Genomic DNA, 26,826 nt, shown 5'->3' on the forward strand with positions numbered 1-26,826 from the left:
GGGCTACAGGGGTCACTGGAGGATGGGGGGGCATGGGGGGGCTACAGGGGTCACTGGAGGATGGGGGGGCATTGGGGGGGCTACAGGGGTCACTGGAGGGATGTGGGGGGGCTACAGGGGTCACTGGAGGATGGGGGGGCATTGGGGGGGCTACAGGGGTCACTGGAGGGGTGGGGGGGCATTGGGGGGGCTACAGGGGTCAGTGGAGGGATGTGGGGGGGCTACAGGGGTCACTGGAGGGGTGGGGGGGCATTGGGGGGGCTACAGGGGTCACTGGAGGGATGTGGGGGGGCTACAGGGGTCGCTGGAGGGGTGGGGGGCATTGGGGGGGCTACAGGGGTCATTGCAGGGATGTGGGGGGGCTACAGGGGTCACTGGAGGATGGGGGGTATTGGGGGGCTACGGGGGTCACTAGAGGGGTGGGGGGGCTACGGGGGTTACTGGAGGGTTGGGGGGGGCATTGAAGGGCTATTTGGGGGGTGGGGTGGGGGGGCAGTGCCATGGCGGGGGCTGTTTGGGGGGGCTGTTAGAGGAACGGGGGCATTGGAGAAGGGGGGGGGGATATGTGGGGGGCACTGGAGGGATATGGGGGGGGGCGCACTGGAGGGGTCTAGGGAGAGGGAATTTGCTGGGGGGGGGGCGGGGCTCGTGGGGTTTGGGGGAGGGGCTGACTTTTTCCCGGTTGTTTTCCAGCCCCCCCCCCACCCCGCCCCCATCTTGTTCCGGCCGATCCAGCTCCCAGCTCGTCGTCCCTGGGGGGTGGGGGGGTGTCTCTTCCAGGGGTGGGGGGCATCCCCCCCCCCCTCCCCCCCTCCCCAAATGAACTAGGGCCCCTTGCTGTGCGCGGGGTGGGCTGGCGCTGAATGGCCCCCCCGCTGAGATGCTGCCCCCCCCCCTGAAGCGAAGCGGACCCCGAGACGTCGCCTGGAGTGGGGGGGGGATCCCGCCATGGGGGACGCGGAGGAGGGGCTGCTTTGGGGGGCAGACGGGGGAGACGGCCGGCAGACCCCTCCCGGGCAGCTGGGGGGCTCCCTGGGGGGGGGAGGGGAGGAGGAGGAGGGGGGGGCGACCGTAGCGGGGGGGGCGTGCGAGGGGGAGGAGCCCGGGACACCCCCAAAAGTGGTAGGAGAGGAGGAGGAGGAGGAGGAGGAAGAGCTGGACCCCAGGATACAGGTGAGAAGAATCTTTTTCCCAGTTTCCCCCATTTGTATTTTTATTTTTTATTATTTATTATATTTCTTTTTGGGGGGGGGGGCGCGTTTCTCTCCCCTCACCCCCCGTTTGGGTTCTCCCCCCCCCCCCAGGAGGAGCTGGAGCATCTCAACCAGGCCAACGAGGAGATCAACCGCGTGGAGCTCCAGCTGGATGTGAGCGGCGCCACCAGTCCTGAACTGGTCCCCGGCCCCAGTCCTGAACTGGTCCCCGGCCCCGGCCCTCAACTGGTCCCGCTGTCCCCGGCCCTCAACTGGTGTCATCATCCCCCCCCATCCCCGGTCCTCAACTGGTGTCCCCATCCCCCCCCTGTTCCTGAACTGGTGTCTCCCCCCCCAGTCCTGAACTGGTGTCTCCCCGCCCCCCCCCCCCAAGTCCTCAACTGGTGTCCCCATCCCCCTGCCCCCAGTCCTTAACTGGTCTCCCCGTGCGTGTCCCCAGTCCTTAACTGGTCTCCCCGTGCGTGTCCCCAGCCCTTAACTGGTCTCCCCGTGCGTGTCCCCAGCCCTTAACTGGTCTCCCCGTGCGTGTCCCCAGCCCTTAACTGGTCTCCCCGTGCGTGTCCCCAGCCCTTAACTGGTCTCCCCGTGCGTGTCCCCAGCCCTTAACTGGTCTCCCCGTGCGTGTCCCCAGCCCTTAACTGGTCTCCCCGTGCGTGTCCCCAGCCCTTAACTGGTCTCCCCGTGCGTGTCCCCAGCCCTTAACTGGTCTCCCCGTGCGTGTCCCCAGCCCTTAACTGGTCTCCCCGTGCGTGTCCCCAGCCCTTAACTGGTCTCCCCGTGCGTGTCCCCAGCCCTTAACTGGTCTCCCCGTGCGTGTCCCCAGCCCTTAACTGGTCTCCCCGTGCGTGTCCCCAGCCCTTAACTGGTCTCCCCGTGCGTGTCCCCAGCCCTTAACTGGTCTCCCCGTGCGTGTCCCCAGCCCTTAACTGGTCTCCCCGTGCGTGTCCCCAGCCCTTAACTGGTCTCCCCGTGCGTGTCCCCAGCCCTTAACTGGTCTCCCCGTGCGTGTCCCCAGCCCTTAACTGGTCTCCCCGTGCGTGTCCCCAGCCCTTAACTGGTCTCCCCGTGCGTGTCCCCAGCCCTTAACTGGTCTCCCCGTGCGTGTCCCCAGCCCTTAACTGGTCTCCCCGTGCGTGTCCCCAGCCCTTAACTGGTCTCCCCGTGCGTGTCCCCAGCCCTTAACTGGTCTCCCCGTGCGTGTCCCCAGCCCTTAACTGGTCTCCCCGTGCGTGTCCCCAGCCCTTAACTGGTCTCCCCGTGCGTGTCCCCAGCCCTTAACTGGTCTCCCCGTGCGTGTCCCCAGCCCTTAACTGGTCTCCCCGTGCGTGTCCCCAGCCCTTAACTGGTCTCCCCGCGCGTGTCCCCAGCCCTTAACTGGTCTCCCCGCGTCCCTAACTGGTCCTCTAGCCTTTGTCCCCCGGTTCTTCTCCTACCAGCCCCCCTCCCCCTGCCCCTCCCCCGTTCCTCTCCTGCAGCTCCCCGCCGCTTTTTGGGGCTGGCCGGGGCCGCTTGGTCTCTCTGGGTGCTGTGTGGGGGATGGGTGCTGGGGGGGTGGGGGTGGGGATGGGTGCTGGGCGACCAACCGTTGTGCCCGGTGGCCCAGCAGGAAGCCCGCACCGCCTATCGCCGCATCCTTTCCGAATCCGCCAGGAAACTCAACGCCCAGGGCTCCCAGTTGGGCAACTGCATCGAAAAAGCTCGACCCTACTACGAAGCCCGGCGCCTCGCTAAGGAGGTACCCGTCCCCTCCCCTCCCCCCACCCACTCCCGGGGGCGCTGGGGGTGGGGGGTCTTCCCGTCGCCGTCATCCCATTGTCCCCAGGCTCAGCAGGAGACGCAGCGGGCGGCCCTGCGGTACGAGCGCGCCGTCAGCATGCACAACGCCGCCCGCGAGATGGTTTTCGTGGCCGAGCAGGGCGTGGTGGCCGATAAAAACCGCCTGGATCCCACCTGGCAGGAGATGCTCAACCACGCCACGCGCAAAGTACGTAACGGGGGGGGTGGGGGGTGCGAGGGGGGACCACCCCCCCCCTAATTCTGAAGGGGTCGGGGGTGCCGGCAGGTGAACGAGGCGGAGGAGGAGCGGCTGCGGAGCGAGCGGGAGCACCAGCGCGTGACGCGGCTGTGCCAGCAGGCCGAGGCCAAGGTGCAGGCGCTGCAGAAATCCCTCAAGCGCGTCATCGTCAAGAGCAAACCCTACTTCGAGCTGAAAGCCCAGTTCAACCAGATCCTGGAGGTACTGGGAAAGCTGGGAGGGGGGGGGGGGGGGAAGGCGGGGCTACGTCCCTTGGCACCCAGCTCAGAACCGGTCCCTACACTGGTCCTTTAACTGGTCCCTCGGTCTTTGTCCCCCAGTCTGTAACCAGTCCCAAACTGGTCCTTTAACTGGTCCCTCGGTCTTTGTCCCCCAGCACATAAACAGTTCCCTGGTCCTTTAACTGGTCCCTCAGTCTTTGTCCCCCAGTCTGTAACCAGTCCCAAACTGGTCCTTTAACTGGTCCCTCGGTCTTTGTCCCCCAGCACATAACCAGTCCTGAACTGGTCCTTTAACTGGTCCCTCAGTCTTTGTCACCCAATCTGTAACCAGTCCCGAACTGGTCCTTTAACTGCTCCCTCAGTCTTTGTCCTTCAGTCTGTAACCAGTCCCAAACTGGTCCTTTAACTGGTCCCTCGGTCTTTGTCACCCAATCTGTAACCAGTCCCGAACTGGTCCTTTAACTGCTCCCTCGGTCTTTGTCCCCCAGCACATAACCAGTCCCTAACTGGTCCCCCCAGTCCCTAACTGCTCCCTCAGTCTTTGTCCCCCAGCACATAACCAGTCCCTAACTGGTCCCCCCAGTCCCTAACTGGTCCCTCGGTCTTTGTCCCCCAGCACATAACCAGTCCCTAACTGGTCCCCCCAGTCCCTAACTGGTCCCTCGGTCTTTGTCCCCCAGCACATAACCAGTCCCTAACTGGTCCCCCCAGTCCCTAACTGCTCCCTCAGTCTTTGTCCCCCAGCACATAACCAGTCCCTAACTGGTCCCCCTCGTCCCTAACTGGTCCCCCTCGTCCCTAACTGGTCCCCCTCGTCCCTAACTGGTCCCCCTCGTCCCTAACTGGTCCCCCTCGTCCCTAACTGGTCCCTAGGCTTTGTCCCCCAGCCCATAACCAGTCCCTAACTGGTCCCTCAGTCTTTGTCCCCCAGCCCCCTCGAGCTGGTGAGGGGCGCGGGGATCCCGTTTTGGGGTGGGGGTGGGGGGGGATGCAGCTGCTTTCTGCCAGCTTTTGGGGTGAGGGGGGAGCGGGGAGGAGAAACGGGCGGGTGGGGGGGTCCTCCTCCTCCTCCCCTGGCGTTGGGTGGCCGTGGTGGCCGACGCCGTGTCCCCCAGGAGCACAAGGCCAAGGTGACGGCGCTGGAGCGGTCGGTGTCGCAAGCCAAGACCCGTTACTCGGTGGCCCTGCGCAACCTGGAGCAGATCAGCGAGCAGATCCACGCGCGTCGCCTCCAGCGCCTCGTCCTTCGTCGGGCTTCACCGGTGGGAGCCGAAACCAGTCCCCGACACGCCGGGTACCGAGGTGGGGGTGACAGGAGGGACACATCTGGGGGCCGAGTGCCCCCCGGCCGACACTCTCTCGGTGCTCAGCCTGCAAACCATCGCCTCCGACCTGCAGAAGTTCGACTCGGTCGAACATTTGTTGGGTTTGTCGGACGCTACCAGCCTCAACAGCGACGAGCTGGAGGAACGGGAGCAGCGCCGGGGCGCACAGGGTCACTTCAAACATCACCGTAGCATCAGCCTTTAGCCCCCCCCCCCACCCCCCCAAAAGGCTTTTCCCCCCTCCCCCGGGGACCCCCGAAAGCCAACGGGCTCGGTGGGTGCTGCCGTTACCTCCCGCAGAGGCCACGGTGGGGAGGCCGGTGCCGCTTGGAGGCCCCTCGTTGACAGAGGTGATGCCCTCGGGGGGGGGGACAGGACGGGACGGGTTTTGGTGGGCTTCGCCCCTCTGAACTTGGTGGAGAAGGTGGGGGAAGGGGGGCGGCAGTGGCAGAGCCCCCCCCCCGTGCCCGGCATTACGCTGCGCGTTGGGTGTTGGCAGCGAGCGGCTGGGTGGGCGACGCTGCTAACGACGCTGCTAACGACGCTGCTCTCGCGGCTCCTGCTCCACCCCTTAAATCTTGGGGCGGGGGGGGTGCTCTACCGTGGCCCCCACCCACCAGGACTACCGGGGGGGGGGGGGGGGGGGGAGGGGCAACACCCCCCTACCCATCCCCTCCTCCTTCCACCCCTCCTCCCCCCAAATTTCAGACAGTTATTCGGGGATTATTTTCCCCTTTTTTTTCCAGCAAAAAGTGAGGCTGAAGCCGAATTGCACTAACAGGACTCGGAGGGGGGGGGGAGGGGGAGGGGGATGGGGGGGAGGCCCCCACTGCAGCCGTTTCGGGGTACAGGGGGGGCGGGGGGCTGCGGCCGTGCCGGGGCTGTGATGAGAACCGTGCTGGTTCGAGGCAGCCCCGGGGTGGGGGGAGGGGGTCGTTTGGAGTGTTATTATTTTTTCCGGCGAGTAAAATTTATCCCCCCCCCTCCCCCTCCACTTCCATGTGGTTTTATTCGCTCCGTTGCACCCGGGGTACCCCTCCCCCCCCCCTCCCCGATATTCTGGGATCTGGGGAAGGGTTGGAAACTTCCAGGCGGGAACAACGGCTTTGGGAACGGGATTGTTGCGGCCCCGTGGCGGCGGTTTTTGCTTCCTGAGGTTTTAAAAAATCCATCGCAGGGACAGGGTCGAATCACCGAAGCTTGAAAAACACAGGGAATAGCCCCAAATATTATTAACGTGAATAAAAATCACCGTTATTAGTAATTACGTTCGCATTCCCGCCCTAAATTCTCCTTATTCATGGCTAAAAAAAATTACAGCTTTTAAAAGTATCTCCATTCCCCTCTGAATTCCCCTCTTAATTCCCCAAAGGGTCGATTTTAATGAGTTCAATTTGCCCGTTTACTTGATTTTTTAAAAAAAAAGAATAATAATACAGATTTCCTTTGGAGCAGCGTTGCGTTTTGGGGGTAACATCAGGCTGTTTTGGGGGGCACAAAGTGTTGTTCCTGCTCTTTCCCCTGGATTTTGCCCGGCATTTCAGAGCCAGCTTGAAGGATTTGCAGGGAAAAATAGGAATTTGGGGGGAAATAGGGAAAAATGGGGAGGGGGGAGGTTCAGTGCCTTGATTTTGCTTGGGGAAGGGGCCCAGGAGACCGGGACACCCCACCCACCCCCCCCCCCCAGAATTGGGGTATCCTGGGGTTTATGGCTGGGAAGGGATGAAGCTGGTGCACCCCCCCCACACACACACACCCCCCCCAAGGATTTGGGGGTGCTGTTGCTGGCCCCCCACCCCAAAACGCAGCGGGATAGGGCGCCCAGCACCCCAAGGGATTTGGGGGTCCCCTCACGCCAAAACACGGTGGGGGGAGGCGCCCATTGCCCAAACAGATACGGGGGTCCCCATCTCATGCATCCAGCATGGGGGGGGGGGAACCGGGAATCCCCCACCGAGCCGTTTGCATCTGAAGTGACAAATACATTTTTGGGGTCAGCCCCCACTTTAGGGTGCCCCCCCCCCCACACACACACTTTTTTTTGGGGGGGGAGCGATCCTCAGGAGCACCTACGGGGGCAATTCCTCCTCCTGCCCTTGTTTTTTTCTCGCCTCCCGAGCTCCATCCCGAATTTTTTTCCTCGCCGGGGGGTTGGGGACGCGGTGGCTGGTGGAGCCGCTGGTGTTTGAGCAAACTGGAGCGGACGCTGAACCTCTTCCCGCAAACCGGGCAGGGATACGGCTTCTCTCCCGTATGGATCCGTCGATGCCGACGGAGGTTGGAGCTTTGGACGAAGCGTTTCCCGCAAGCCGGACACTCGTAGGGTCGTTCTCCCGTATGGAGCCGCTGATGGATGACGAGGACGGAGCGAGCGCGGAAGCCTTTCCCGCATTCTCCGCATTTATAAGGTTTTTCTCCCGTGTGTAATCCCTGATGTCGGACCAAACTGGAGCTGACCCGAAAAAGTTTCCCGCACTCCGAACACCTATAGGGGGTCTCGCCGGCGTGGGATCGCTTATGGATTAGAAGATCCGAGCTCTGGACGAAGCTTTTCCCGCACTCCGGGCACTTGTAGGGTTTTTCTCCCGTGTGCCGCCCTTGGTGTCGGGTGAGATGGGATCGTTCGTTAAAGGATTTCCCGCAAAACGAGCAGGAAAAGGGTTTTTCGCCCGTGTGGGTTCGACGGTGTTGGATGAGATCCGAGCTTTGCCCGAAGCTTTTCCCGCATTCCGGACATTTGTAGGGTTTTTCTCCGGTGTGGATACGTTGATGACGGAAAAGATTGGAACGAGCGCTGAAACATTTCCCGCATTCGGAACAGACGTAGGGAATATCATCCGGGCGGCTCCGGGAGCGCGGGATACGATCAGCCTTCAAGCTTTTCCCGTAAGGAATTTCCATCCCGTGCAGGCGCTGATGGCGGAGGAGGTTGGAGCGGCGGCTGAAGCATTTCTGGCATTCGGGACAGCGGTGGGGTTTTTCCCCCGTGTGGGTTTTTTGATGGGAATTCAGGTGGGAATTCCAGGTAAAAGTTTTCCCACATTTCAAACAGGGATAAGGACGTTCCCCAGAGTGGATGCGTTGGTGGCGGAGGAGGTAGGCGCTGTGGTTGAAGCTCTTCCCGCACTCGGTGCATAAAAACCTCTTCTCCCTCGGGATTGGGTCCTCCGGGGCGTCAAACCCCTTTCCAGGGGGGAGGGGATGAGCCGAATCCGTTCCCGGGGGATTTTCCTGGTGGACCGATGTGCTGGTTCCAGTGCTGGCTGGTCCCTCACCTGCTGGGAGATCGGGGATGAAGGCAGGGAGGGATGGGGAGGGATTTGGGAGGAGGGAAGAGGGGGAGGGGAGGGATTTGGGAGGGGGAAAGGGGGGGATGGGGAGGGATTTGGGAGGGGGAAAGGGGGGGATGGGGAGGGATTTGGGAGGAGGGAAGAGGGGGAGGGGAGGGATTTGGGAGGAGGGAAGAGGGGGAGGGGAGGGATTTGGGAGGGGGAAAGGGGGGGATGGGGAGGGATTTGGGAGGGGGAAAGGGGGGGATGGGGAGGGATTTGGGAGGAGGGAAGAGGGGGAGGGGAGGGATTTGGGAGGAGGGAAGAGGGGGAGGGGGGATTTGGGAGGGGGAAAGGGGGGGATGGGGAGGGATTTGGGAGGAGGAAAGGGGGGGATTTGGGAGGCGGAAAGAGGGGGAGGGGGGGATTTGGGAGGAGGAAAGAGGGGGATGGGGAGGGATTTGGGAGGAGGAAAGAGGGGGGATGGGGAGGGATGTGGGAGGCGGAAAGGGGGGAATTTGGGAGGCGGAAAGAGGGGAGGGGAGGGATTTGGGAGGGGGAAAGGGGGATTTGGGAGGAGGAAAGAGGGGGATGGGGAGGGATTTGGGAGGCGGAAAGGGGGGGAGGGGGGATTTGGGAGGAGGAAAGAGGGGGATGGGGAGGGATTTGGGAGGAGGAAAGAGGGGGATGGGGAGGGATTTGGGAGGCGGAAAGAGGGGGATGGGGAGGGATTTGGGAGGAGGAAAGAGGGGGATGGGGAGGGATTTGGGAGGAGGAAAGAGGGGGGATGGGGAGGGATTTGGGAGGAGGAAAGGGGGGAATTTGGGAGGCGGAAAGAGGGGAGGGATTTGGGAGGGGGAAAGGGGGATTTGGGAGGAGGAAAGAGGGGAGGGATTTGGGAGGAGGAAAGGGGGGAATTTGGGAGGCGGAAAGAGGGGAGGGATTTGGGAGGGGGAAAGGGGAATTTGGGAGGCGGAAAGAGGGGGAGGGGGGATTTGGGAGGAGGAAAGAGGGGGATGGGGAGGGATTTGGGAGGAGGAAAGAGGGGAGGGGAGGGATTTGGGAGGGGGAAAGGGGGATTTGGGAGGAGGAAAGAGGGGGAGGGGGGATTTGGGAGGCGGAAAGGGGGGGGAGGGGGAGATCTGGGGGGAGGCAGCGAAGGGTTCCCAATGCCTGAGTGCGGCACCGTGGGAATGGGGGAGGTTTTGCGGGGTCGGGGGGATGTGGAGCCACTCACCCGGCGAGGCCGATGCCTCGCGGTTCTGCATGGCTGGTGAAACCCCCTCCTCCTCCAGCCCCCGAAACAGCAAACGCCTCCGTCGGTCCCTGCGATCCCCCAAACCAGGAGGGATCCAGGGATGGGCAGGGGGTTGCGAGGTCCCTCGGGGGGGGTCCCCATTCAGACCCTGGAGGGATAAAGGGGGTTGTGTTAGCTGGTGTGATGGTTAAAGGGGCCCAGCATCCCCCTGGAAGGGCTCGGGAGCCCCTTCACCGGTACCCAACGGAATCCGGGAGAGGAGTGGGAGGGAAATGCCGAGGCTGGGGGGCTCTAGTTGGGGTTCAGAGTTGGGATGGTCCCTGGTATTGGGGGTGAGGGATCAGCTCCCCCATTATGTCCTGACCTGGGCAGGCCTGGGACCGAGCTGAGCATCCCTGGGGTCAGGTGGAGCATCCCTGGGATCCGCTGGGCCATCCAGGGTGGAGCAGGGCATCCCTGGGACCAGGCAGAGCATCCCCCGGGCCAAGCCGAGCCGCTCTGGTACCCAGCACCTTCAGGGCCGTGCAAAGCATCCCCGAGACAGGGCTGAGCATCCCTGGGATGGCGAAAAGCATCCCTGGGACCGGCCAAGGTGTCCCAGGACCAGGAAAAGCGTTCCCACGACTAAGATGAGCACCACTGGGACCCAGCAGAGCATCCCTGGGAGAGGGAAAAGCATCTCTGGGACCAGGTAGTGCATCCCCTGGACCAGGAAAAACATCTCTGGACCAGGTATGCATCTCCTGGACCGGGAAAAGCATCTCCTGGACTGGGAAAGGCATCCCCCGGGCCGGGTAGGGCATCCCTGAACCGGGAAGAACATTTCTGGACCGGGTAGGGCTTCCCATGGATCGGGAAGAGCATCTCTGAACCGGGAAAAGCATCCCGTGGACCGGGAAAAGCATCCCGTGGACCAGGAAAAGCATCCCCTGGACCAGTTAAAACATCTCCAAACCGGGTAGGGCATCCCCCGGACCGGGAAGAGCATCCCCCGGACCGGAAAGAGCATCCCCTGGACCGGGTAGGGCATCCCCGAACCGGGAAAAGCATCCCGTGGACCGGGTAGGGCATCCCGTGGACTGGGAAGGGCATCCCGTGGACCGGGAAGGGCATCTCCGAACCGGGAAATGCATCTCCGAACCGGGAAAAGCATTCCGTGCACTGGGAAATGCATTCCGTGCACTGGGAAATGCATCTCCGAACCGGGAAAAGCATCCCGGGGACCAGGAAGAGCATCCCCTAGACCGGGAAGGGCATCCCGTGGACCGGGTAAGGCATCTCCGAACAGGGAAATGCATCTCCGAACCGGGAAAAGCGTCCTGGGACTGGGAAAAGCATCCCGTGGACCGGGTAGGGCATCTCCGAACCGGGAAAAGCATCCCGGGGACCGGGTAGGGCATCTCCGAACCGGGTAAGGCATCTCCGGACCGGGAAAAGCATCCCGGGACCGGGTAAGGCATGTCCGGACCGGGAAAAGCATCCCGGGGACCGGGTAGGGCATCTCCGGACCGGGAAAAGCATCCCGGGACCGGGTAGGGCATCTCCGGACCGGGAAAAGCATCCCGGGGACCGGGTAGGGCATCTCCGAACTGGGAAAAGCATCCCGGGACCGGGAAAAGCATCCCGTGGACCGGGTAGGGCATCTCCGAACCGGGAAAAGCATCCCGGGACGGGGTAGGGCATCTCCGAACCGGGTAAGGCATCTCCGGACCGGGAAAAGCATCCCGGGTCCCCCCCGCGTCCGGCCGGAGCCCCTCCCGAAGCCGCCCCCCGCCTCCCCCGGTACCTGCCGGCTCCGACCTCCCCCTCCGCTTCCTCCGGGAGGGGCGGCCCTTTCCTGTGTCCTCCCACACCGAGCCGGCCTGCAACAGGCGCCGGGGAGCGGGGGGAGGGGGGTTCACGTGGAGGGGGGGGGGGTCCAGCCATCCGGCTGCCTCCCCCGAGCATCCTCGGGGGCGCTGGGGGGGGCAGGCGGGGTAGTTCCCCGTTTTTCCGTGGAAATAGCGGATTTCCTACGGGAATCGAGGCAGATTGTTTTGTACGATCGTTAAAATAAAAAAAATAAAGGGGGGGGGGGGTGCGGCGGGGGTTGAAGGGGGTCCCCAAAGCATTGCCCGCCCCCCAAGAATGAAGCCCTGAGCTCCACCAAGCCCCGATGGCAGAAAAAGGTGGGAAATTGGGAAGCTCCTTTTTATTTTCCCCCTTTTTCCTCCGAAATCGGGCACAAATCAGGAAAAAAAACCCCAAAAAACCACCCATTAAATTTAGCTTCATCCTTAAAAAAAAAACCCCATCTTTTAAAATTTTTTTTTGGGTGCTGCCCTCCTGTGAGAAGTTGGGCACAATGATCCTTACGGATCCCTTCCGACTTGAGATATTCCACGATGGGAGAAGGTGTTGGCCACGATGGGAGAAGGTTGGCCACGGTGGGAGAAGGTTGGCCATGATGGGAGAAGGTTGGCCATGGTGGGAGAAGGTGTTGGCCACGGTGGGAGAAGGTGTTGGCCACGATGGGAGAAGGTGTTGGCCACGGTGGGAGAAGGCTGGCCATGATGGGAGAAGGTTGGCCACGGTGGGAGAAGGGGTTGGCCACGGTGGGAGAAGGGGTTGGCCACGATGGGAGAAGGGGTTGGCCACAATGGGAGAAGGATGGCCACGATGGGAGAAGGTTGGAAGAGGCTTCCTGGAGCTGGTCCACCTTTGGAGATGCTGAAGGATATGGACGTGGGTCTAGAAGTCCTTGCTTGAGCTGGTTGGAGTGGATCATCTCCAGGTCTTGGCTCCAAACCTCCATCCACCGGGGATGTGGGGGGGGTTTGGTGGGACACTTTGGGATCCTGCATCAGCACCTCTGTCCTTGCAGGTGACAGGACCGTGGATGGTGAGGAGGATGGAGCCCGAACCCTGATGGAGCCCAACTCTTCTCCGTGATGCCGGAGGAGGCAGGGATGGGGACGCTGCAGGAGCAGCACGGATGTCCTCGTCACACGGATGTTGGGTTCTTTAGAGCCTGTGGTTGTATCTGACTTTCTCGAAGGAACAAAGGAACCAAGCTCACCTCAGCGTCGTGTGGAGAAACCCAAGACAGGAGCCACCTCTGCAGCTGCTCCGGGGCAAGACGCTTCCCCCCGACACGGCTTTTCCTCGCCGGCTATTTTTGGCTTTGCTGGAGTGGTTGGATTTGCCCTTCAGGGAACAACCCGTGTGAAACCTTTGGGTTTGGGAGGACATCACAATCGTTTGATGTTGCTCCCCCATATCCCTCTTCATCCCGGTTTTTTTTCCCCCCAGATTAAGACTTTGGAGGCAGTTTTGTTCCATTTTTATAATTTCCCCGTAGCACAGCCACCACAATTACTCCAGCATTAAAAAAAAAAGAAATTCCTACATCCTTTTTATGCATTTATTAAGACACTTATCCATGGAAACCTTCCCCAAAGAAATGTAGGAATATATACGTGTTCCACGCAGACCCCTTCCCCCCAACCCTGGCAGCAATTTAATTAAGACAACAGAAATTTAATATCGATCTAAAAATAAAGACCCCACCCCGTTCCCCTCCTGGCAGCGTTCCCCCCCGCAGATGTTTCCTCAGAACCTTCTGCTCCAGCAGAGCCAAGTCCAGGACTCTGGGGGGGGAGGTTCTTGGGTTGGACCCCAAAATTGGGTCGTGCCCAGGGGGTCTGTGCCCCATGGCAGAGCTGTGGGGTGGTGATGGGGCTGGCACCGGCTCCTCGTCCCTGGGGTGGGTGCGGGGACAGTGGCTGAGGGAGCAGTGTCCCCTGGGGTTGGGGGGGTTGCACTTGGGGTGCTCAGCCCTTCCCCAATCCATGGGGTGGGAGGGGGTCTGCTCTTCTTCCCCAGTAGGTCCTCCAAGGTGTTGGTGCTGCTCGCTTCTCCCCAGGGACCTGCTTGGGAAGTGATGCTTTGAGCTGTGAACCCCTTTGAGGATGTCCTGAACCCCTTGGAGATGTGCTGAACACCTCTGAGACATGCTGAACCCTTTTGGAGACATCCTGGACCCCTTGGAGATGTCCTGCAGAGCCACCCTAAAAAAAAAAAACATTTTGGAGGCTGAAGGTACCCGGGGGCATTAACTACCCTGACCATGCCCACTTGGGACCCCCCACCACCCCCTGCCCACGGCCTAGGGGCTCTATTGAAGCCCAGCCCTGGGGATCTTCATCCTTCTGCAGAATTCTTGGTGGAGCATCCATGCGCGACCTGCGCCGTGGGCTGCCATCCTGGCTTGCCCTTGGCTTGGTGGGTTGTGGCCATGGTTGGTGGTGCCCCTTGGAGTCTTGGGGGTGGGTGGGTGGGTTAATTTACTTTCTTCTCCTTGGGGTTCACTGGCAGATGTTTGGAGCATCCCTAGGGACACGGTGGGACCCAATCCTCCCCCACGGCCCGAATGGAGTGGCCTTTTGGGGTTAAAAAGGTGGTTTTGGTGCCACTGCCCTCTTGGCTACCCAAGTGGCCGTGACTGAAGGGCTCAGCTGGTGAAGGCTTGACACTTCCCTCCGCCCCGACACATTTTTACTGGATTTGTGGGCATCTTGCACCGGAAAACGCACATTTTGAACTGCAGGATTAGTGGCAACTGGGCTTCCACCTGGGGCAACCCAACTGGAAACCCAACCAAAAGGAAAAAGGGGAGAAAAAAACCCTTGGAAAACTGGATCTTGATGTGGTTTGAAGCCCTCCAAAGCCAATGGAAGAGGAACGACCCCGGGAAAAGGACTGCAGCACTGCCGGGGTAGCTAGGCTCTAATTTATTACTACTCATGGAAAGAAAGCGACTCCAAAAAAAAAATAAAATATTAAAAATAAAAATAAGACGCGAGCCGTGGTGACGAGGCGAGGCGGTCCCCGAAAGCGGACACGGAGGGGACCGTTGACAAGCAGCACAGCGACACGTCCACGCCGGTTTCGGAAGCACGGACAACACCAGAAAATATATAAATTTCACTTAAATCACAGTTTGGTGTGGGTTCCCACCCCCCTCCCCCCCAGCATATACCCGCTGAAGTTCTTCGTCCTCTTTTCGGGGTGGCTTTTGTCCCTTGTGGCTCCGTTGGGGACCCTGCGCCCCATGGCACGGTCACCGTGTCCTCCTAAAACAATTATTTGAACCTTGGGGGAAGGTTCTAGACTTCATCCCTGCCCCTCCTCTTCCTCCCCCTTCCCCACATTCCATTCATGAGGTCCTGGGCTCTGAAGGGTGGTGGGGAGGGGGTCTCCTCACATCCCCCCCCCCTTGGTGACCCCACCCACAGAGCATTGGAGAGGTGACCAAGCCACATCATCTCACCATGCCCTTGATTTTGGGCTAATTTGGCCCAAATTGGCCAGAGAGCCCCAAGGCAGGACAGTGCCTGCGCGGCAGCGTGTAATTAGCGTGCTCATTAATGCACAATTAGTCCAAGGGCATGGTGAGCACCAACAACATGCTCATTAATGCATAATTAATGCCTGGCTGGGGTGATTTGGAGGTGGGCGCCAAAAGCCACCCCCAACGGCAGCTCCCATTGACTGTTGGCCAAAATTGAGGCAAGAACATGAGACTTTGGGGCTCCTTCTAACGAGTTTCTTCCCCCAAAGTGGGGCTGGTGCTGCCTTCAGGGCAGCTCCCTGGGGGAACGTTGGGGATCTGAACCCGCTGGGGGTCTCTGGAGGGTCCCCCCACAATGCAAAGACAGAATTAACATCCTCGGTGACATCAGGGTTGGGCCAGCAGTGACATCTCAGTTGTGCCATCCCAGTTGTGTCACCGGTGACATCCTGGTTGAGCGACCGTTGACATCATGGTTGTACCATCAAGGACATCCTAGTTGTACCATCAAGGACATCCCGGTTGTGCCACCGGTGACATCCTGGTTGAGCAACCGTTGACATCATGGTTATACCATCAAGGACATCCTGGTTGTGCCAGCAGAGATGTCCTGGTTCCACCATCAGTGACACCGCGGTGGTGGCATCGGTGACACCCCAGTTTTCAGCAGGGTAGGCCGGGAAGCCAGGCAGGTCCCCAGACACGTTGCATGGAGCCGGGGACAATCCTCAGGCCAGGGGATGGTGCAGCTCCGCATCCCGCTGTGCATCCCTTCTCCTCCATCCATCACACCTCCAAGCTTCACAATCCTTGAGCAAACACCCGGAGTCAATTCCTTCTGCTCTGGGCATTAATTTTTTATTTTTTTTTTTTTTTAATTCTTATTTTTTTCCACATCCAATGGTCTGGCAGCAATTCCCGGCACTGCCGCATCCGACGCCGGCTTGGCTCCCGCTTCCCGCAGCGCTGCCTGCCATGTACTCCGGTACTTCCTCGGGACGGTTGTTTTTACCCCTTTCTCTATTTTTATCACTGACTTTTTTTCATTCCATACATCCTTTGCTTTCTTTTCCTCCTTTTTCATTTTCTATCTTTTTTTTTTCCATATTTTGACATTTTTCCTCTTTTTTTTTGCACCTACGTTACTACCTGGTCTGCTTGCCGATATTTATTTCTTCAATAAACGCGATGAGTCCTTCCCGTAGCATCTCTGCACCTCTTCAATGATTTCGTTTTCAGTCGAAACCTTCCCATTTCCAGCAATTTCAGCAACTTCTTACTTTTCCAAAAGTCTTATTTCACCTTTTTATTCTCTTTCGGGGAAAAAACCAAAGTCATTCTCAGCCTTAATTCTTTTTCTTCTGTATTTCTTTTGATGATTTTACATTTTGTGTGTAACCTTTTCTGTTTTTTTTTAGCGGTTTTTTGGGTTGTTTCTTCTTGAATTTTAAATTCTTCTGCATTTATTTTCCCCCGAGAAGCCCTCGCTCTCCCGGTAATGGGGAGGAATTGGAAAATGGGAGAAATCAGGATTTCAGGCAGCAAAAAAAAGCACTGCCGCCGCCTTTTCCTGATAGTACCGAAATGCGCCAAATCCCGCCCCGAGGGACGGAGCAAAAGCAAACATAAAAATTCAGGAAAACTAGTAATAATAATAATAATAATAAAAAAACCAAACCCCACCACAAATGCATGAAAGTTTTTGCAAAGTCCATGTGGAAAAGGAAAAAAAAACCCCAAACCCCACCAAAATATTCCATTAAGTGCCTGATCAAGGACATCACAAAATCGTGTGGTTTTGCCCAAAAGTTATTTTCTTTCTGAATGGAAAAAAATAATAAAAGAAAACCCTGACTGGCTCCGTTTCTGAGGAATGAGGTGGGATAAGACGAGCTCAGGGAGACGCTGCAGGAGACGAGGATGTGGAAATATCCCAGAGTCCCTTGCGGAAGCTCTGGGGTGGGCAGAAGGTGATGTGGCAGCGTGGGAAAACCACCGTTTTTGCCATTTTTTCTCCCAAAATGCTCCAAGGTGGGACCAGAGGGTGGTATGTGGGTGGGGGTGATGACGTGGAGCTACATCCGATGAGGAGCAGAGGGGCGAGGTGGGATGAGCTGGGGGGGCACCGATGGGAGATGCTGGTTGAGCGGTGGGGTGGGAAGTGGGGTGGCTTGGGTGGAGGTTGGGGTGCTGGTGTGGAGCTGGGGGGATGCCGGGGTGGGGGCACCCGGTGCCAGCAGCGCGCTCATTAATTATCCATAAAGGCTGAACGGCTCTGGGTGGGAATAAGCCCCCCAACACCGGGGCTTCGAGGCCGACCCAGGATGGGTGTTGGGCGAGCGGCTGGGGAGGCTGGGAAGAGGATGGAGCCGGGGGCTGTGGTCAGGGTTAGAGCAGCCGCCTCATCCCCTAATTAGATCGTTAATTAGCCACCGAGGCTGAAGGGCTCTGGGCAGGAGCAGCCCCCCCAGGGACGAGTCGTTGAGGCCAACGCCGGTTGGGTGTTGGGCGAGCGGCTGGGGAGGTTGGGGGAAGGATGGAGCTGGGACTGCAGCCAGGGTCCCTCGCGCCCCAATTAGCGAGATTATTAATTAGCCCCGAAGGCTGAAAGGCTCCGAGCAAGAACAGGCTCCCCAACAACGGGCCTTGGAGGTCAGCCCCAGCTGGGTGTTGGGCGAGCGGCTGGGGAGGTTGGGAGGAGGATGGAGCCACGGGATGAAGGGGACTCTCCCATCCTCTAATTAGAGAGATCGTTAATTAGCCACCGAGGCTGAAGGGCTCTGGGCAGGAGCAGCCCCCCCAGCGACGAGTCGTTGAGGCCAACGCCGGTTGGGTGTTGGGCGAGCGGCTGGGGAGGCTGGGAGGAGGACGGAGCCATGGCCAGGGCCGGGCACCGCTCAGTTGATCAGGGAGGGGGTCTGGGCCCCCGAGGCGGGGGCCGAGGGGAACGACGGGTGGGGGAAGGCGCGGGCAGGGAAGGACAGGGCCCACGGCAGGTCCAGCGCGGGGCTGGACAGGGAAGGGATGGGCAGGGGCGAGGGGGAGGCGGGGAAGGAGGGCAGCGAGGGGATGGGGGCCACCGAGCCCCCCAACGGCGGCGAGAAGGTGGCGCCGGAGAAGGCGCCGGAGGGGGGCAGAGGGCTGGCGGCGGCGGCGGCGGCGCTGGCAGCGGCGGCTTTGGGCTTGTCCCCGGCGTGGGTGCGCTGGTGCCGGTTGAGGTGGGAGCTGCGGCTGAAGCACTTGCCGCACTCGGGGCACTTGTAGGGCTTCTCGCCGGTGTGGACGCGCTGGTGGATGGTGAGCTCCGAGCGCTGGATGAAGCTCTTGCCGCACTCGGAGCACTGGTAGGGCTTCTCGCCGAGATGGATGCGTTGGTGCTTGATGAGGTTGGAGGAGACGCTGAAGCATTTGCCGCAGACGTTGCACTTGTAGGGTTTCTCCCCGGTGTGCATCCGGCGGTGCTTGGTGAGGTCCGACTTCTGGATGAAACCCTTCCCGCAGTCGGGACACTTGTAGGGCTTCTCGCCAAGGTGGGTCCGTTGGTGCTTGATGAGGTTGGAGCGGACGCTGAAGCTCTTCCCGCAGTCCCCGCACTTGTAGGGCTTCTCTCCCGTGTGCATCCGCCGATGCTTCACCAACGCCGAATTTTGCCCAAAGCTCTTCCCGCATTCGGGACAGGTATAGGGTTTCTCCCCGGTCTGCGTCCCTTGGTGCTTGACGTTCTCCGCCCGGTAAGTGAAGCTCTTCCCACACTCGCTGCACTTATGGGTCCTCTCCGGCGCCGGTCGGGCGCGGGCACCCCAAAGAAAGCTCTTGCCGCAATCGGTGCATTTACAGGCTCGTTCGGTGGTGGTGGTCAACAGCCGCCGGCGCTTGTTGGAGGCCAAGAAGCTCTTCCCGCAGTCGGTGCACTGGCAGGGCTGCTCGGCACCGGCGTGGACCCGTTGGTGCCTCTCCAAGTGGGAGCTCTGGGAGAAGCTCTTCCCACAATCGCCGCAGCGGTAGGGCTTCTCACCCATGTGGATACGGCGATGCCGGTCCAGGTGGGAGCTCCAGGCGAAGCTCTTGCCGCAGTCCCCGCACTGGTAGGGTTTGCCGGCGGCGTGGCTGCGTTGGTGCTGCAGCAAGGCGGCGTTCAAGCCGAACCCCTTCCCGCACTCCCCGCACTTGTAGGGCTTCTCGCCGGCGTGGGTGCGCCGGTGCTTGGCCAACGCCGCGCTCTTGGTGAAGCCCTTCCCGCACTCGCTGCACTGCAAGGGCTTCTCGGGGCTTTTGGAACCTTCGGCGCCGCGGGGAACCGGGCAGCGCCCGCAGTCGGTGCAACGGCAAGCGGGTTCGCCGGCCACGGCGTGGGTCCGGCGATGCCGGTCGAGGTGGGAGCTCCAACTGAAGCTCTTCCCGCACTCCGGGCAGGCGTAGGGCTTTTCGCCGGTGTGGATCCGGCGATGCCGCTCCAGATGCGAATTCCAGTTGAAGCCCTTCCCGCAATCCCCACATTTGTAGGGTTTTTCCTCCAGGTGTAATTTTTGGTGCTTGACCAAACTGGCACTGGCTGGGAAACTCTTCCCGCAGACGCCGCATTGGCAAGGCGCCGTGCCGGCACCGGCGCCGGCGTGCACCCGTTGATGCTGGATGAACGCTGAGCCCACGCTGAAGGTCTTGCCGCAGTCGGGGCACTTGTAGGGTTTCTCACCGGCGTGCCGGCGTTGGTGGGTGATGAGGGTTGAGCTGAGCCGAAAACATTTGCCGCATTCAGGGCATTTATGGGGGCGTTCGGTGCCTCGCCGGCGTTTGTTGAAGGCTGAAGCGAAAGCCAACGCTTTGCCGCAGTCGTGGCAGCGGCCGTGGCCAAGCAAGCTGCGCGGCGGAAATTTCTTGAAGCCTCGGTGGCCGGATTTTGCCTGTCGCTTGCCCGATGGCTTTCGGGGCTGGTTCTCTGGTTTTTGGGGGACCGTCGCTGGGCTTCGTCCCCTCCGCGCTGGTGGGGCTGGTCCCCTTGGGCTTCCCCGCTGGCGTCGCCTCGGTGTCGACCTTCTCCAGCTCGCCCGGTGGTGGATCTTCCTCTTCATTCTCGCTCAACAACCCATCGTCTAGAGGGAAGAAGGGGGGTGTGAGGATCCGGCCCCGCCACCGAACACTCCCCAGTTGGCTGCCCGCATCCCCCCGGCATCGCCACGGTTGTATCTGGCTTCTCCCCGACCCCCGTCCCCACACCGACCACCCCATGGTTTTTGGGGCTTCCAAACCACGTTCCCGGTCATCACCACCGGCACCATGGGTGACTTACCCGACACCAGCCCCCTCCTCCGGTGGGATTCGGCGAAGGCGGTGATGCGCGGCCAACTGATGGCGATTTCCTCCGCTGGGGGAGACAGTTGGACACCGGTTACAGCTCTTCTCCCCCCCCAAAATTATAACGCCAGGATGGGGGTGGCCAAGGGCACTGGGAATGGGGTCCCGGTTGAAACCCCCACCCCTCTATTTAAGCCCAACCCTGGCGATGGTGGTGTTTGTACACCAGTAGGAATTCAGCCACTCGTTAAGGCCAATTAATTTAATTTTACTCTCCTTGAAGAATAATAAATGAGGGGAAATTAAGAGCTCACCCAGGGAGATGACGCTCTCGTAGCTCTCCTGCATCTCGTCCCAGTGGTCCAGGCTCGTCCTGGTGCCGGCACGTTGGGGTTGGTTGTTTGTTTTTTTTTTGGGGGGGGGGGGGGGGGGGCGGGGGTCTCACCAGTCCCTGCAACACAAACAGCTCCAGTTCAGGTATCGTGGTTCACGGGGAGGGGGGGCGCACCCCCAGACTGGGTCCCCCCTCCACCTCCAGCTGGATGTATGGCTCGTATAGGGGGTCCCCACCTGGGTAGCGATGGGGGTGCGCCCCCCCCCCCCCCCCCCCCCGGGTGCTTCACCCCAAAGCCCCCCCCAGTACATACCTTGGGGGAAGGACCCTCCCTCCCCCCCCCCCCCCCCCCCAGGGTCGGGGAGCACTAAATAACGGGTGGGGGTGTCCCCAGGGAGTGGGGGTGGGGATGGGGGGTTAAATGCAACCAAAGGGTGGAAATTAAAGGGGGGGGGGGGGGGCGCGGATTAAAATGCAACAGGGCTGGGGGGAAAATGAGAATCGTGGTTGGATGCAAAGAGGGGAGAAACGGGGGGGTCGGGGGGGGCAGGTGGGTGCAGAGGGGGGGAGGTGGGTGCAAGAAGAGGTTTTTTTTGGGGGGGGTGATAAAAACAACGCGGCTGGACGCGGGGGTGGGGGGAGGGGAAACGCGAGCGAGGTGAAGGCGGGGAGGGGGTGTAAAATAGAGGGGGGTGGGCGAGGGGAGGATGGGGAGCACCCCCCCTTCCCCATCTCCGGGGGGGGGGAGGGGGGCGTCGGGGTGCGGCCGGGCGGGGCCGTGTGTCCGTGTCCGTGCCGCCCCCCCCCCTCCCCCCAACCCCGGGGGTCTCCCCCGTTACCTGGTACCGGGAGCGGAGGGATGCGGAGGCGCTGGAGCACCGGGGGGGGGGAGGGGGGGGAAAGGGGGGGGGGAATTGGGGGAGGGGAGGGGGGAGAAGCGAGGGTGGGGGGCGACGCCGGGGCTGTTGCACGCCGGCTCGGTGAGCCCGGACACACAGGAAGGGGATGGAGCAACCGGGACCCGGGGGGGGGGGCACAGACAGGAAGGGGGGGGGGGGGACACGGCCTCGAGCTGGAGCCACCGGGACCGAAGGGAACGGACCCCCGGAGTCGCCTTTGTGGTCCTTAGGGGTCGCTGTGGGTCCCCACCCCCTCCCTGCCCGGCCCGGGGGGGGCAGGTAACGGGGAGCTCCCCCCCCCCCCCCCCCCGTAACACGCACGGAGCGGGGGGGAGTGTGTGTGGGGGGGCGCTCCCGGCGCCGCCCGGCTTTGTCCCTGGGTGGGGGGAGGGAGGATGGAGGGAGGGGGGGGTCCCGTCCATCCCCTATAGACCCCGGGGGGGATGGGGATAGGGGGCGGGGGGGGCCCGTCCATCCTGTGTAGAGCCAGGGGGGAGCAGGGATGGGGGGCCTGGGGGGTCCCCTCTATCCCCTATAGACCCAGTGGGGTCCCCTCCATCCCCTATAGAACCAGGGGGGACCAGAGATGGGTCTGGGGGGGTCCTGTCCATGCCTATAGCCCCAGTGGGGTCCCCTCCATCCCCTATAGACCCAGGGGGGAGCAGGGATGGGGTCCGGGGGGGTCCTGTCCATGCCTATAGCCCCAGTGGGGTCCCCTCCATCCCCTATAGACCCAGGGGGGACCAGAGATGGGTCTGGGGGGGTCCTGTCCATGCCTATAGCCCCAGTGGGGTCCCCTCCATCCCCTATAGACCCAGGGGGGAGCAGGGATGGGGTCCGGGGGGGTCCCCTCCATCCCCTATAGACCCGGGGGGGAGCAGGGATGGGTCTGGGGGGGTCCTGTCCATGCCTATAGCCCCAGTGGGGTCCCCTCCATCCCCTATAGACCCGGGGGGGAGCAGGGATGGGTCTGGGGGGGTCCTGTCCATGCCTATAGCCCCAGTGGGGTCCCCTCCATCCCCTATAGACCCAGGGGGGAGCAGGGATGGGGTCCGGGGGGGGTCCCCTCCATCCCCTATAGACCCAGGGGGGAGCAGGGATGGGTCTGGGGGGGTCCTGTCCATGCCCTGTAGTCCCAGTGGGGTCCCCTCCGTCCCCTATAGACCCAGGGGGGAGCAGGGATGGGGTCCGGGGGGGTCCCCTCCATCCCCTATAGACCCAGGGGGGAGCAGGGATGGGTCTGGGGGGGTCCTGTCCATGCCCTATAGACCCAGGGGGGTCCCCTCCGTCCCCTATAGACCCAGGGGGGAGCAGGGATGGGGTCCGGGGGGTCCCCTCCATCCCCTATAGACCCGGGGGGGACCAGAGATGGGTCTTGGGGGGTCCTGTCCATGCCTATAGCCCCAGTGGGGTCCCCTCCGTCCCCTATAGACCCAGGGGGGGACCAGAGATGGGTCTTGGGGGGTCCTGTCCATGCCTATAGCCCCAGTGGGGTCCCCTCCATCCCCTATAGACCCAGGGGGGAGCAGGGATGGGGTCCGGGGGGTCCCCTCCATCCCCTATAGACCCGGGGGGGGAGCAGGGATGGGTCTGGGGGGGGTCCTGTCCATGCCTATAGCCCCAGTGGGGTCCCCTCCATCCCCTATAGACCCAGGGGGGAGCAGGGATGGGGTCCGGGGGGGTCCCCTCCATCCCCTATAGACCCGGGGGGGAGCAGGGATGGGTCTGGGGGGGTCCTGTCCATGCCCTGTAGTCCCAGTGGGGTCCCCTCCGTCCCCTATAGACCCAGGGGGGAGCAGGGATGGGGTCTGGGGGGGTCCTCTCCATCTCCTATAGAGCCGGGGGGGAGCAGGGATGGGTCTGGGGGGGCCCTGTCCATGCCTATAGCCCCAGTGGGGTCCCCTTTGTCCCCTATAGACCCGGGGGGGAGCAGGGATGGGTCTGGGGGGGTCCTGTCCATGCCCTGTAGTCCCAGTGGGGTCCCCTCCGTCCCCTATAGACCTTATGGGCAGTGGGGATGGGGGACCAGGGCGGTCTCCTCCATCTCACCGGGGGGCCTGGTCCTGCCACCCCACGCTGGCCTCTGGTTGTCCCCTCCAGTGTCACCCACGGGGCCTGGGGCCACCCCACAAATGGAGACCCCCAAACTTGTCCTCATGCCGGGTGCTGGGACCCCTCCCCTGAACCCCAAGTTTCACCGAGCCGGCGGCGATGCTTTTTGGGGGGGGGGGGCTGTGGGGTGGTGATGGGGTGGTCTTGGCTTTCCAGGGTCCCCGTGCCACTGGCCGAGGTGTGGGAATGGGCGATGGACCCCTGGGGGGCTGCAGAGCCAGAGCAGAAGGTGCTTTTTGAGGGTGAGGAGGAGGAGGATGCCCGCGACCCCCCAGTGATGCAGAGTAAGTATCGAGGAGGGTCGAGGTGGGGTGGGGGTCCTCATTGCGCCCCAGCCTTGGGGAGGGCTTGGAGACCCTCCCTGAGCACCCAGATCCTGCAGCGTCCCCCCAGAATGGAACCCCCGTCCTCGGTCCCTGCACCGAGAAGCTCAAAGTTCTGGGGTGCACCAGCCCAGCCCCCTTGATGTTCCCATGGGAAGGGGGTCTCCATCCCTGGTAGCCCCCCATCACTGGGACTGACCCCCATCTCCCCCCCTCCTCCGCCACCCCAGCGACACCAAGCGACACCGAGAGGGACCCCCCGGCGGTGGGTGACCCTGAGATCGTAGATCTGGATACGGCCACCCTGTTGGGTCACGCCGAGGAGAGCCCACCGGGCGACCGCAGCCCGGCACGGGAGACCCTACGTTGGACCGTGGTCCAGCAGATTGACTCGCCCGGCGCGGCAGGAGGTCGGCGGGACCTGACCGGGGCGGGAGCTGGTGCCTTCTCCAACTTCAAGAGCATCATCATGTTGCAGAAGAGTTACGAGTGCGGGGAATGCGGCAAGAGCTTCAGCTGCAGCTCCCACTTCAGCAAACACCGGCGGACCCACACCGGGGAGAAACCCTTCCTCTGCCTCCACTGCGGCAAGAGCTTCAACGTCAGCTCCAACCTCTACCGGCATCAACGGGCTCACGCCGCCGAACGGCCGGCTCCACCGGCTCCGCCGGCACGGCCCCGGGGGTTGCCGTATAAATGCGAGGAGTGCGGCAAGAGCTTTCGCCGTAACAAGGAGCTGGTGACCCACCAACGGTTGCACACCGGTCGCTTGCCCTTCCAGTGCGGTCACTGCGGTAAGAGCTTCAGTTGGAGCTCCCATTTTGACCGGCACCAGCGCATCCATACTGGGGAGAAGCCCTACCAGTGCCCTGAATGCGGTAAGCGTTTTAGCCGTAGCTCCCACCTCTACCGGCACCAACGCACCCACGCCGGCGGTCGCTCTTACATCTGCACCTACTGCGGGCGTAGTTTTGGTAGCACCCTCCATTTCGACCGGCACCAACGCACCCACACCGGCCAACGACCCTACAAGTGCACCCTGTGCCGGAAAAGTTTTGGTGATGGGCCGGCGTTGGTCAAACACCAACGTCTTCATCTGGGCGACGGTCCTTTCCGTTGCGAAGAGTGCGGTAAAGCCTTCGGCGCCCGCGCCCAATACGCCCGGCATTGGCGCAGCCTCCACGGCGGCGGTGAGAAACCCTACCGTTGCGGTGATTGCGGGAAGAGTTTCTCCTGGAGCTCCCATTGGGAACGACACCAACGTATCCACACCGGTGAACGACCCTACCAATGCGGGGACTGCGGCAAACGTTTCGGCCGGACCTCCCACCTCTACCGGCATCAACGTACCCACGCCGGCGGGCAACCCCACATCTGTGCCGACTGCGGGAAGAGCTTCAACAGCACCCTACACTTCCATAAGCACCAACGGGCTCACGCCGGTCCCCGGCACGCCTGTCCCGATTGCGGCAAGGCGTTCGCCGACGGTTCGGCGTTGGCCAAGCACCGCCGGGGCGCACGCCGGTGAGAAGCCTTTCCCCTGCCCGCAGTGCGGCCGGCGTTTTGGCGTCAGCTCCCATCTTCACCGTCATCTCCGTAGCCACGGTGAGGAAGAGCCGCCGGAGGAGCCACCGGATGAGCTCACGCCCCGTTAACCGGGGGCGACTGGGGAGAAAGGGGTGGGGGGGGGAACGTAGGGTTGACCCCCCTGGGTGGCTCCCATCCCCCCACCGCTGCTGCGGGGTGCCGTGGGTAGCCCCCGTGCGTGATGGGGTGCCACGGGGATGGGCGCTCCCAAGCCGGTGATGTCCCCCGGTGGCACCGACCCCGGCCCCGAGGACGTAGTTTTCGTAGGGTAGAGTAGGAAGGTAGGGTAGATAGGGGAGGATGGAGATGGGGCTGGGGGGGCCGAGTGTGGAATTCGGGGGGGGGGGGAGGGTCCCCCTCCAGAAAATCAGACCTATTCCTGCCAGTGGACATCAGGACGTCCCAACCACGCTCCTTCTCCACGCGTAGGCCAGGGAGAAACCACCTCCATGGGTGTTGGGGAAACGGTGCTGAGCGGCTGGGGAGGCGCAGGAGGGAAGAGGATGGGGTTGGGGGCGGGGGAGATCCCACCGGCTCCTCGCCAAACTCAAAGAGACCCCAAAATATCTGGGGTGGCTTCATGCCTTGCCCATCCCACCATCCCCATGCTGCCAGCCTTGACCAGCACCCAAAGCCCGAGGCCTCCCAGCCGCGCTCGGGGCGTGATGATGCCGTCTACCGAATGACACCTTTTTGGGGCAAAACATCCCGATTTTGTGGCTCTGTGGTTAAGAAACGAGCCTGGGCGTCGGCTCCCAGCCACGCGCTGTGGTTTGGCTGCCGGCGCCGCTTCGGTGCGGACCCGGCGTTGAGCGGTTTATTTAATGTATTTTATTGTATTTATTCAGCGGGAGCCCACCTGGGGTTGGAGGACCCCACCGTGTTGGGGTGAGCTGGAGGCTGTGGGGGGACAGGAGCGAGGGACGAGGAAGGGGGTTTGTCCCCAAGCGGGGGATGCTCCCGGCTCCTCTTGGGTTGGCCAATCATTCGCCGTGCAGAGGAGAGCTCGCGGTGGGAATCCATCGGTGACGGGGAGGAGGTAGCACCACCCGTGGTTGGAAAGAAACCGCCAGGAGATCACGGGGAGCATCCCCCGCGGGTAATTCCCAGCTGAAAAGAGATGAACCCCTGGGGTGAACCTCAGGGATGGGAGCAGGACACAAATCCGGGCATTTCCTGGCGTTTTTGGGGTTGCGGCCGCGCCGGCTGCCTGGTCCATCTCTTCCCAAGATGAGCAGGAGTTGTGTTTGTATTGTGAATAAAAAATAGATTAGTGTAAAACCCGGCGGGTGGCTTCTGCTTCTCCTTGGAGGAGCTGTGGATCCCAGCTCTTCCCGTGCGGAAAACCAGAGGTTTTTGGGGGTCACCTTAGGTAGGACGTCCAAAAATAACCCACCCCCCCCACCCCCCATTCGCGAAAAAACTCAACCAGCCCGCAGCCTGCACCAGTTCACACCGTCTGTGGTGGTGACGGTGAGTCCACCTGCGGTTGAGGCTACGTTTGTCCCCCCGACCTGTGGTGCCCCTCCCCAGGATGTCCTCCACTTCGGAAGGTCCCCCCTTTCCCCAGCAATGTCCCAGCTGACGCAGGCGGGGTTGTCCCAGATATACCCAACCCCAAACAC

General features: G+C 61.9%; 3 protein-coding genes across 3 annotated transcripts; 2 read left to right on the top strand and 1 right to left on the bottom strand.

Moving 5' to 3' along the window:
• Positions 1 to 785: 785 nt before the first annotated feature.
• Positions 786 to 5,023, top strand: SH3BP5L (SH3 binding domain protein 5 like). Its single transcript, XM_055700084.1, is given in 7 exon segments — positions 786 to 1,173; positions 1,305 to 1,367; positions 2,821 to 2,949; positions 3,037 to 3,198; positions 3,277 to 3,450; positions 4,586 to 4,752; positions 4,754 to 5,023. Coding segments are annotated over 7 exon segments (1,167 nt in total). The 5' UTR covers positions 786 to 948; the 3' UTR covers positions 5,001 to 5,023.
• Positions 5,024 to 15,737: 10,714 nt separating this feature from the next.
• LOC102050616 (zinc finger protein 345-like) lies at positions 15,738 to 20,373 on the bottom strand. The gene is made up of 3 exons (XM_027801416.2): positions 20,261 to 20,373; positions 19,942 to 20,016; positions 15,738 to 19,744 (listed from the first exon to the last, which is right to left on the bottom strand). Exon 3 carries the CDS (start codon positions 19,721 to 19,723, stop codon positions 17,552 to 17,554), a length of 2,172 nt encoding a protein of 723 aa, XP_027657217.2. The 5' UTR covers positions 19,724 to 19,744; positions 19,942 to 20,016; positions 20,261 to 20,373; the 3' UTR covers positions 15,738 to 17,551.
• A 2,733-nt stretch (positions 20,374 to 23,106) lies between these two features.
• LOC114015183 (zinc finger protein ZFP2-like) lies at positions 23,107 to 26,501 on the top strand. The gene is given in 3 exon segments (XM_055700083.1): positions 23,107 to 23,575; positions 23,845 to 25,127; positions 25,129 to 26,501. Coding segments are annotated over 3 exon segments (1,803 nt in total). The 5' UTR covers positions 23,107 to 23,196; the 3' UTR covers positions 25,270 to 26,501.
• The last annotated feature ends 325 nt before the right edge of the window (positions 26,502 to 26,826 follow it).

This window comes from Falco cherrug, assembly GCF_023634085.1.
Source record: "Falco cherrug isolate bFalChe1 chromosome 21 unlocalized genomic scaffold, bFalChe1.pri SUPER_21_unloc_2, whole genome shotgun sequence".
Lineage (NCBI taxonomy): Eukaryota > Metazoa > Chordata > Aves > Falconiformes > Falconidae > Falco > Falco cherrug.

Coding starts and splice junctions, on each gene's coding strand:
- LOC102050616 (XM_027801416.2), bottom strand. CDS start 19,723: ATGAAGAGGAAGATCCACCACCGGGCGAGCTGGAGAAGGTCGACACCG.